At 54.4% G+C, this 10,874-nt stretch overlaps 1 protein-coding gene and 1 long non-coding RNA gene across 2 annotated transcripts; one reads left to right on the top strand and one right to left on the bottom strand.

The window, feature by feature from the left end:
• Positions 1-5,707: 5,707 nt before the first annotated feature.
• Positions 5,708-8,341, bottom strand: LOC112907529 (uncharacterized). The gene is made up of 3 exons (XR_003232784.2): positions 8,213-8,341; positions 6,876-7,004; positions 5,708-6,009 (listed from the first exon to the last, which is right to left on the bottom strand). It is a non-coding gene; the product is annotated as an uncharacterized lncRNA (long non-coding RNA).
• A 342-nt stretch (positions 8,342-8,683) lies between these two features.
• MIF (macrophage migration inhibitory factor) lies at positions 8,684-9,444 on the top strand. Its single transcript, XM_025982747.2, has 3 exons — positions 8,684-8,820; positions 8,968-9,140; positions 9,261-9,444. The coding sequence occupies exons 1-3, from the start codon at positions 8,713-8,715 to the stop codon at positions 9,325-9,327; spliced, it is 348 nt and encodes a 115-aa protein (XP_025838532.1). The 5' UTR covers positions 8,684-8,712; the 3' UTR covers positions 9,328-9,444.
• Positions 9,445-10,874: the final 1,430 nt, after the last annotated feature.

Below are 10,874 nucleotides of genomic sequence, written 5' to 3'. Positions count from 1 at the left end.
GGTGATGACCTCAACCATCTTCTCAGCCCTGGGGATCCTTAACCAACTGAACCACCCAGGAGCCCCAGAAACCAGTACTTGTTATTATTGTTTTACACAGGAGAAGGGGAGGCACGTGAAGGCAGTGGCTTGTCTAAGGTCCAAGGCCACATCACCAGGTGGTGGGCCAGGACTGACCTGGGTGGTCTTGACCACTGCGCCATGTTGCTCCCCCTGCCCTGTTTGGCTACCTCACCCCATTCCGTGGAGGAGGTCCATAGGCCACCTGAAGGGTCCCAGGAGACACTATGGATTTGTGATGTACCTGGGGCTTGAGCTGGGGCGCAGGGTGGGGCCAGACTGGTGGCAGGACCTGGAGGCCAAGGAGGCCAAGGGGCCACATCTCAGTCTCCGCGAGGGCAGGCGGGGAGGAGCCCACTATGTGGCCCTTCACCGCAAAGCCTGCAGGAGGTCAGAGTCTTACACCAAGGGTTCTCTGGCTCCATTCCATAGGCAGCAGGGAATCAAAGATAAAGGAGAACCAGATACCCAAAGTAAGACAAGGATGCTGAGGTGGAGCCCAGGTCCCATAACCAAGGCTCTGGCCATGGAGCAAAATCCCAGGGGTAGATGCCAACGTTCTGCAGACACACACACACACACACACACACACACACACACACACCCCACAGCTTTCTTTGGAGGCAGACCATGAAGATGCATCCACAGAGGCCCAGGTGATGAGGCCTAGAGATGGATGGGTTTCCAGCTGGAGGTGTCAGGAAGGCTTCCTGGGGGCCACTGGTGCTGCTGGATGGAGACAGGAAAGCTCTTGGACAGAGTAGAGGTGCAGGAGGGGAAGCCCGGCATTCCTGGGGGGAGAAGTGCTCTGAGGTGAGGTGGGGAGCCTGGAAGGCCAGGTGGGGAATTTAGCCTGAGATCATAGGGAGCCAGACCCTCCACTGGTCTCCTCCCCTGACACTCCAGTGACCAGTGGCCCCACACTCTGAAGTGCCCACCCCACCAAGGTGCAGGCTTATGCCCCCCTCTGGGAGGTGAGGCTTTCCCAGAAGGACACCACCTTGGGGACAAGCAGCTATGAGGTTTCCGTGATATGGGTCTGAGTGGGGCTGCATCACGGTCACCCCCAGTGCAGCGGGAGGAGCAGGCCAGTGTCCTAGGGGCTCCTGAAAAGCCTGGCCTCGGCTTTGAGGGGATCCTGTGAAGAGGGGATCCTGTGAGGGGACAGGACCTGGACGCCAGGGAAGGAAAGCTCAGTCGCCCTCTCTTTGCATGCCCACCTTTGGGGGTTCAGGCGTATTAGCTCATTCCCTGCTCTGGGACATTTAGTTGTAATACAGTAAGTCCCGGTAGCATTTACTGAGCACCTGCTATAAGTCAGGGACTTTGCACTTTGTCCTTTCAGCTCCTTTAACCTTCACACAAGTCTATGGGAAAGGAATTACCACCTGAAGCCCCCTCCTCATTCTGAAACTGAGGCTCTGAGCCTGTAAGTGACTGTGTCCAGATCACCTGCTCTGAACCACATCTCAGGGGCCTGTGGGGGTTAGCTGGCCATGACTGCTGGCTCCCCACCATGCCCTGGCCCTTCCTTCGCAATGTGGTGGTCTCTTGGCAGACACCCCTCTTTGTAATCCTGTTAGGTACATCTGATCACCAGTGGGAGTGATGACACCCCAGGCGTTTTTCCACTATGGAAGGAAGGAGAATGGTCTTTGCTTATCTGTGCTGCAAATTTACCACATTCAATGAACAAGGACAGGGGACTGGTGAGTTCAGGGATGGTCGAGGGCTCTGGGCTGGCTGAGTTTTTGCTATAGGGGTGTCAAGGCTTGTGTGGCCTGGGGAGGGGTGCCGAGGGAGACCCAGCTGGTGGGAGCCAGTACAAGGGCAGACTGCCCATGGACACGGGCTGCCGGTGGGGGAGAGGCCTCAAGGGGACAAGCAGGTAACCCCGCAGTGGGATGCCAGCAGGCCTCTCTGCTCCCATACCCTCCTTCCAGCTTGGGTAACTCGGATCCTGTCCACAGAGATGTCCCTGGCCTTCAGGGTCTGCTGGGTGCTCCTGTGAGCCATAGTCCCCCTTATCCAGCTGGCTTTTCCCTCCATTGGGAGGTTTCCTTCCCTCCCACCTCTGTGTCCAGCAGCGCTTTCCCACTGGACAGTTCTAGGTGGTTCTCCTGTAAGCATCTTTGCTACAAGTGTTTTGCCATATAACCAATTGGCTGTGAGACAGTTTTGCCATAAAAGATAAAAAAAATAAATAGCTGGTTGAGTTCTTTGGTTTCATCAACTGGTTGACAGTTTAGATTCAATTCTCCATTGACACAGTACTCCCATTTGTATATATTTTTTAAAGATTTTATTTATTTGGGGATCCCTGGGTGACTCAGCGGTTTAGCGCCTGCCTTTGGCCCAGGGCGTGATCCTGGAGTCCTGGGATCGAGTCTCACGTCAGGCTCCCGGCACGGGGCCTGCTTCTCTTCCCTCCTGTGTCTCTGCCTCTCTCTCTCTCTCTCTGTCTATCATGCATAAATAAATAAATCTTAAAAAAAAAGATTTTATTTATGCATGAAAGACACACACAGAGAGAGGCAGAGACATAGGGAGAGAGAGAGAAGCAGGCTCCCTGCAGGAAACCCAATGTGGGACTCGATCCCGGGACTCCAGGATCACACCCTGAGCCGAAGGCAGATGCTCAACTGCTGAGCCACCCAGGTGTCCCATTTGTGTATTATATAAATCCTAGCCTTCATAATGGTCTATACAGTGGTACAGGGTTATTGAACCAACATTTCCCACAGAACTACAGTGCGTCTATCAATGGATAGGTGACAATATGCCAAGAACAAACAACAGTATAGGACCTTTCACGACGTAAAACAAAACAAAACCAACTAAAACTAAACTAAGATAAAATAAAAATAGAATTACCCTATGATCCCATTAATCACACTACTGGGTATTTACCCCAAAAATACAAAAACACTAATTCAAAGGAATATATGCACCCCTACGTTTATAGCTGCATTAACTACAATAGCCAAATTGTGGAAGCAGCCCAAGTCCATCAATGGATGAACGGATAAAGAAGATGTGGTGGACGTATACAACAGAATATCACTCAGCCATCAGAAAGAATGAAATCTTGGGATCCCTGGGTGGCGCAGCAGTTTGGTGCCCGCCTTTGGCCCAGGGCGCTATCCTGGAGATCCGGGATCGAATCCCACATCAGGCTCCCGGTGCATGGAGCCTGCTTCTCCCTCTGCCTGTGTCTCTGCCTCCCTCTCTCTCTGTGTGTGACTATCATAAATAAAAGAAAAAAAAATTAAAAAAAAAAAGAATGAAATCTTGCCATTTGCAACGATGTGGATGGACCTAGAGGTGCTAAAGTAAATAAATCAGAGAAAGACAAATACCACAGGATTTCACTCATATGTGGAATTTAAGAAACAAATGAGTGAATGGAGGGGAAAAAAAAGAGAAACCAAGAAACAGAGTCCTAACTACAGAGAACAAACTGATGGTTACCAGTACAGGAGGTGGGTGGGGGATGGGTGAGATAGGTGATAGGGATTAAGGAACGCACTTGAGATGAGCAAGGCATATTGTATGGAAGTGTCAAAACGTTCTATTGTACGCTTGAAACTAATAAACATTTATGCTAGCTACACTGAAATTAAAATGAAAATTTTTAAAAGAAGCTTTCACGGGCAGCCCCAGTGGCCCAGCAGTTTAGCGCCGCCTTCAGCCCACGGTGTGAACCTGGATACCCAGGATCGAGTCCCACGTCGGGCTCCCTGCATGGAGCCTGCTTCTCCCTCTGCCTGTGTCTCTGCCTCTCTCTCTCCCTCTCATGAATAAATAAATATATATAAAAAAAAAAAGCGGGATCCCTGGGTGGCGCAGCGGTTTGGCGCCTGCCTTTGGCCCAGGGCGCGATCCTGGAGACCCGGGATCGAATCCCACATCGGGCTCCCGGTGCATGGAGCCTGCTTCTCCCTCCGCCTGTGTCTCTGCCTCTCTCTCTCTCTCTGTGACTATCATAAATAAATAAAAAATTAAAAAAAAAAAAAAAAAGCTTTCACAATGTAATACAAATCTCAGTTACAAGGATGCATCCTAGGGACACCTGGGTGGCACAGTCAGTTGAGCCTCCAACTCTTGGTTTCAGCTCAGGTTGTGATCTGAGGGTCATGAGATTGGGCCCTGCATTGGGCTCTGTGCTCAGTGAGGAGTCAGCTTGAGATTCTCTCCTTCTCCCTCTCCCTCTGCTGCCAACTCCCCTCCCATTTCGTCTCTCAAATAAATCTTTAAAAAATATATGTATCCTACGGGGATCCCTGGGTGGCGCCGCGGTTTGGCGCCTGCCTTTGGCCCAGGGCGCGATCCTGGAGACCCGGGATCGAATCCCACGTCGGGCTCCCGGTGCATGGAGCCTGCTTCTCCCTCCGCCTATGTCTCTACCTCCCTCTCTCTCTCTGTGACTATCATAAAAAAAAAAAAAAAAATATATATATATATATATATATATATATACATATATATATGTATCCTAGTCTTTGGGAACAGATACCTCTCTTAATAGCAAAAAAAAAAAAAAAAAAAAAAAGAAAGAAAGAAAGGTGATACAAGATGAATTTTAAAAAAGACCCAAAAAATGCATAATACTAGGTTTTGAAAACAATTGCATAGGTACAGTCCACAAAATAAAATCAAGTGATTTGCACAGAATCCACACGTTTCAAATGTATTCAAATATTTTGTTTTTCTCAGTTTGGGTAATTTTATCTGTTTTTCATGTTTCATTGTGTCCTTTTTATTAAATTCCCTTCTTCTTGATTTTATCCTTTTTAAAAAAAATATTCTATTTATTCGTGAGAAACACAGAGAGGGAGACAGAGACCTAGGCAGAAGGAGAAGCATGCTCCCTGCGGGGAGCCTGATGTGGGACTCGATCCCAGGACCCTGGGATCAGGCCCTGAGCCAAAGGCAGATGCTTAACCACTGAGCCACCCAGGCGCCCCTTGATTTTATCTTCTATGGCAACACTGCCTTATAGACAGTTATGTGGCAAAAATATTTGCCACAAAAATACTTGCAGCAAGGATGCTTGCGGTAAGAACGCCTGCCGTGCCACCGGACGTGACACTCAGGAAGTCCTCTGCAGCAGCCAGGACTTGCACTGGGACCGCGGATGACACAGATCCTGACATGCTGTGCTTTGAACGAGGAGCTGCTTTTTCTATTGTAACTGGAAGTCAGCCGAAGGGGCTGGGCAGAGCTGTTAGAGCCCTGGGCTCCTCTGGGCTGCCACTCCCAGCTCCTTGGCTTGGGTTTTTCCAGCTCATGGCTGCTTGACAGTTGCTGCACAACTGAGGGTCATGTCCAAATTCCAGGGCGGGGGCAGGAGGAAGGAGACAGGGTTGTGCCTCCATCAACAAGGCAGCTGCCTCCCCACAAACCCCATACATTGTGTGAGTTCCTGTGGCCATACCTGGTTGCCAGGGGCAGCAAATGTTCTAATCAGACAGAATGGAGATTCCTACAGTGAGGACGAATGGGGTGAAGCTCCCAGGCAAGTCAGCCACCATGCCTGCCAACACCTCCCAGTGCATGTATCTGGCTGTTCAGCACAGAATTATCGAGCCCCTATTGAAGCCAAGTGTATTACCTTTCTCTTGCTCCTATAACAAATTACCACAAATTTAGCAGCTTAAAACAACACCAATTTATTATCTCACAGTTTCTTTGGGTCAGAAGTCCAGCACCAAGTGACTGAGTCTTCCGCTTAGGCTCTTGCACAGCCAAAGTCAAAGCGTCTCTAAGTCAACTAGGGAAGAACCCACCTCCAAGTTCATTAAGGTTGTTAGCAGAATTCAGTTCCTTGTGGTTGTACGACTGAGGCTCCTGGCCCCCTTTATCTTCAGAGCCAGTAATGATGGCACATTGAGTCGTCCTCCTGCTTCAAGTCTGACTTTTCCTTCTGCCGCATCTCACCGAGTCTAGCTGGAGAAAATTCTCTCCTTTTAAGGGCTTGTGTGATTACACTGGGACCACCCAGATAATCCATGATCATCCCCCTATCTTAAGGTCTGTAACTCTTAATTACACCCGTGTAGTGCCTTTTGTCACGTAATGTAACATATTCACAGATTCCAGGGATTGGAGCGGGGACATCTTTGGAGGCCCTCTGCTTACCACTGAGGTAACAAGTCAGAAGGTGAGCACACAGCAAGAGCCAAAAAGAGACAATCACCTCTCTCATGGAGCCTACCACCTAGCGAGAAAACACTAACTCACAAAGAGAAATGTGGTTATAGCCTTGAAGGACAGGAGAGGTGGTGGGCATATTATAGGACCACACGACAGCCAGCAGCTCTGGGGCTTTCCTGAGGAGCTGAGGCAGATGAGGGGAAGTGAATGCATATCACATTTTAGGACCAACCTGAGAGCCAAGAGCTAGGAGCATGGTACTGAAAGACAGCACGCAGACTCAGCGTACAAAGGAGGATGGTGCAAGATGTGGGGCGGGGACCACCTTACCCAGGGCATCGTGACAGCACTACCTCTAGTATCAGTGGGGACAATTACCAGTATTTAGGCCACTCAGTCCTCAGAATACTTCTCTGTAAGGTGGACACTACTAGCATCCTCAAATTACACGTAGGGAAATGGAGTCTCAGGTTAGTCTAGTGTCCAAGCTAGTAAGGGGTGGGACGGGGAGTGATATCACCTCCCCAGGTGCCTTTCTAGAAAGATGGCACTGAATGCTATGGGGAAGGGTCAGAGCAAATGGTAAATAGCTCAGAGGCTGCCCGGATCAGGGAAGACTGCTCTATGCTACAGTAACAACCTGAAAGGCAGTGGCTCACCTACAGGGACATCGCCAGCGTTTGCTGGTGCGGATCCATCTTGTCACGCTTCCACCATCTCAGAGAACCAGGTCCTGGCTCTTGAATCTTCTGCCTGGAGTCACTCCTGCCACTTCTGTTCTTATTTCACTGGGCAAGGCAAATCATATGGCCAGATCAGCTGCCAGGGGGCAGGGAAATAGACTCCTCCCCTAGGAAGAGCAGCCTACCAGGGCCAGGCCAAAGGTGAAGCCAGCTAACTTAAACTAAGGTGTGGGGGGGTGCTAGGGGGAAGGGAGCGGAGGAGGAGGAGGGTGACAGTGGAGGGGAGCCCATTTCACTGGCAGGCCAACAGGTGCGGGAGGAAAAGTCACGCACTTGGATTTGGACACAGGGAGCAGGAAGTGCCGAATTAGCTACTGAGCTCTGAGGACGGCTCAGCGCTAGAGACGTGGAGTGCATCAGTCCATCCGTGGTAAGAGCCCTGGGCACAAGGTATGAGAGTGAGGAAGGATGAAGCCTGGGTCCCAGCTGGAGGAACAAACACTTGCAGGCTATTTGCACAACCAGGCCATGGGACCTACTTGATTGGATGCTGGCTGGTCCCACAGGCACCAGTGTCCTTGCTGTATCACATGGCCATCGTCAAGGCCAGTGTGTGCTGTGCCACCTTAACCAGATAGCACCTGCCAGATGCCAAGGAGAGCTCTGAGGACTCAGCCAAACCCAATGGACCCCTTCCAGCACCTAAGAGAGATCCGTCCCCCAGCACAGCAGCAGCCTGACCAGCGGGGCTCCTCAGAGTGGGAGTGGGTGGCCTCTTAGCCACAAGCCCTTCTGCCCAGTGATGGCAAGGCCTGCAGGTGCAGCCAGGGCCCCAATCCAGCCACTGCTCTGTCCTCTTCCTGTCATGTCACGGCTATCTTCATTCACCCAGTATTTAGTCTATGTCTCTTGTATGTTTGGCACCCACCAGATGCCCCCTGAGCTAACCATTAGTGGAAGAGACAAAAAATTCTCTGAGGGCTCTCAGAAAGGGCATCCCTACGGGATGTTACTAGGGTGGGGCTTCCTTGAAGACTAAAGTTCCTGGACCTGCAGAAGGGTTGCTCAGGGGAGCAGGAACTTGGGGGTGGCTTCAAGACACAGCTGCTGACCGCCTCTAGCCTATGGAGCACTGTCTGAGCGTCACCTCTTAGTCCCTGCCCCTCCCCTTGGAGTCTCCTAGCATCTTCACTCACCTTAAAGAGCAAGGGTGAGGGAGGGCACCTGGATGGGGACTCCGGCTCTACCGTGCCTGCCCCCCTTCTACCTGCATCACGCCGCCCTCGCCCCATCTCTCTCTCACACTCACACACCGAGGACCGTAGCCGTGGGGGCCACGCAGCCCCGGACATACGAAGCTTCCAGGCGTGCGGCGGAACCAGCTGCAACTTCACCCGCTTTCCCAGCTCTGGACTCCTGGGGGGTAGGGGGTCACGTGCCCAGGGGACCGCTGTACCTCCAATGCCTGGCACACACACGTCCCTGAACATCAGTGACCAAACAAAGGACTAACAAAGAAACTAAAGAAAGGCAGATCCCGCCAAGAAGGCAAAGAAGCCACGGGCGATGACGTCACCAGCGGGAGGCAGCCGCGGGCGCGCGGGGCGGGGCCTCGACGGGTGGTGACGTCGCCGGGGCGGGGCTGGAGGTCGCGCGGGGGCGGGGCCATCGCCGGCGGCGGCGTCACAGGAGGCGGGGCCGCTCCGCGCTAGGGGGCAGCTCGGCGCGGCGGTCACGTAGCGCAGGTTCCCCGGCTGCAGCGCGCGCGCGTCGGTCGGTTCCCGGGCCCGGTCCCCGCCACTCGTCCGCCAGGATGCCGATGTTCGTGGTGAACACCAACGTCCCCCGCGCCTCCGTGCCGGACGGGCTCCTTTCCGAGCTCACTCAGCAGCTGGCGCAGGCCACCGGCAAGCCGGCGCAGGTCTGCCGGGAGGGAGCAAGGGGGGGGCTGCCGGGCGGACGAGGGGGTCCGGGCTGGGGGGCGGGGAGGCGACCCGGGTTGAGGCCCTGGGCGGGGAAGGCCCGGCGAGCTGCCCGGGCCGCCTGACCGCACCCCGTGTCCCCGCAGTACATCGCGGTGCACGTGGTCCCGGACCAGCTCATGGCCTTCGGCGGCTCCAGCGAGCCGTGCGCGCTCTGCAGCCTGCACAGCATCGGCAAGATCGGAGGCGCGCAGAACCGCGCCTACAGCAAGCTGCTGTGCGGCCTGCTGGCCGAGCGCCTGCGCGTCAGCCCGGATAGGTGCGTGGGGCGGCGGGGGGCGCGGGGGGCGGGGGGGCGGGGGGCGCCCCGGCGGGAGGGGCGCGCGGGCCCGCGCCGGCCAGGACGCTGCCCGCTGAGCCCCGCCTCCACGCCCCGCAGGATCTACATCAACTACTACGACATGAACGCGGCCAACGTGGGCTGGAACGGCTCCACTTTCGCCTGAGCGCCACGCCCGCCGGACCCGCTTCCGTCAGGCCCGGCTCCCCGCAGCCTTGTGTCCGCCCCGCCCCCAGCGACCCCACCTCCAAGGCGGGACCAATAAACGGTTTGGAGGCCGCAACTGCCTCGGGCTTCCTTGGCTTGCAGAGGAGAGGATGCAGGGCCGGGCCACGGACCCGGGAACCGAGGCCGGGAGGGGTGGCCCCTCGGCATCTATTGTTAGAGTCCCTTTGCCCAGCCTTTCCCTCCTGTGCCCCAGCAGAGGCCGCAGCCTTGATTGGCATCCTGCCCGAGGCCACAGGCCCAGGAATAAGATTCCAATCAAATCAGAGCTTCCCACTCAGCATTTGCCCTCCCAGGGCAGGTTCGTGACTCTGCCCTTGGCCGGAACCCAGAGTTGAATCCATTCCCGCCAACAGGGGCAGGGCCACCACGTGGGCTGGGCTGGTGGGAGGAGTGGGAGGGAGAGGGTGGGGATGAGTCTGATTGGTCTGAGGGGTTGGAGGGTCAGGTGGGCTGGACCTTTCAGCCCCACCTTCTTCCCATCTTCCAGATTGGCAAAGGGTGCTCTGGGGAGAGAAAGCCTCCCCCTTCTACCACCTGGTGTGATAGGGTAAAGCCCTGCTGGGCTGGTGCCCTAGTTTCTTGACCTGGAAAGCCCCCTTGTTCTGGAACTTGGGGACAGTTTTCAGGTTGGGGATGGGGAGGTGCACAGGAGGCAGAGTCCTTGGTTACACTGCCCTGTCTGCCCCCAAATCAGTGCCGGGCTCTGCTATTTTCGGGCACCCGGGTCTCCACCACAGCAGTTACCAGCAACAACACCTGTCCTTTAGTTTTGCTGCCATTCTTGTGAGATAGTAGCTGCTAGGATATTGTAGGTCCTGGCCCTGCGGGCACCGCCAACAACATCAGTATCAAGGGCAAATGTGACTGGAGTCTAACTAGGACCCCTCCGGCCCAGGGCAGTGCCTCCCTTGTGGGGGTGAGGTTAGGACAGTGGGCAGTTTCTCTGCCCACACTTGGGCTGTGGGGACCTCAGCTGCCATGCTGCTTCCCAGAGCAGGTGCCTTTGGGCTATAATCCATTCGTAGCCCGCAGTGTGAGACACTCCATGCGCCCTGGCAGCAGCTCCTTCCAAGTGAGACCCAGCCACTAGCACTAGGAATTCATGTGCCTGGAGCTGGCCCTAGTTAGCCAGGGCCAGCACCTGTGTCTTGGCTAAAGGGAAGGACCAGCTCCACCCTTCCTGCACGGCCTGACCTGTGGGATAAGTCAGTCGTGTTCATTTCATCTGCTTGCACAGGGGGCGGGGGGGGGGTTGTCTTCCGACCACATGAACCCCATTCCTGGGCTCTCAGGAGAGAGGTGAGGCCTCACCTCTGGACTCCTGCTGGCTCTGTGCCTTTGAGATCCCTTGCTCTTTGTTTCTTAGCCTCTACGTAGGCCAGATTATCTTAGAAGAGGACTTTTTAAATAATGTGGAATTTAAGTGAATTTGCTTTTGAAAGCTGAGGGGCTCTAGGGGAAAGGGTTGCTGTCTGGGCCGAGCCT

The sequence above is a fragment of the Vulpes vulpes genome, chromosome 10, assembly GCF_048418805.1.
Source record: "Vulpes vulpes isolate BD-2025 chromosome 10, VulVul3, whole genome shotgun sequence".
NCBI classification, from domain to species: Eukaryota; Metazoa; Chordata; class Mammalia; order Carnivora; family Canidae; genus Vulpes; species Vulpes vulpes.
The sequence above is the reverse complement of the archived record's forward strand: the minus strand, read 5'-3'. Positions and strand labels throughout refer to the sequence as shown.

Bases quoted from the DNA above. Each gene is read 5' to 3' on its own strand.
- MIF (XM_025982747.2), top strand. From the start codon at position 8,713: ATGCCGATGTTCGTGGTGAACACCAACGTCCCCCGCGCCTCCGTGCCG. The intron at 8,821-8,967 runs GTCTGCCGGGAG...GTGTCCCCGCAG, and splicing joins CCACCGGCAAGCCGGCGCAG to TACATCGCGGTGCACGTGGT. The intron at 9,141-9,260 runs GTGCGTGGGGCG...CACGCCCCGCAG, and splicing joins CTGCGCGTCAGCCCGGATAG to GATCTACATCAACTACTACG.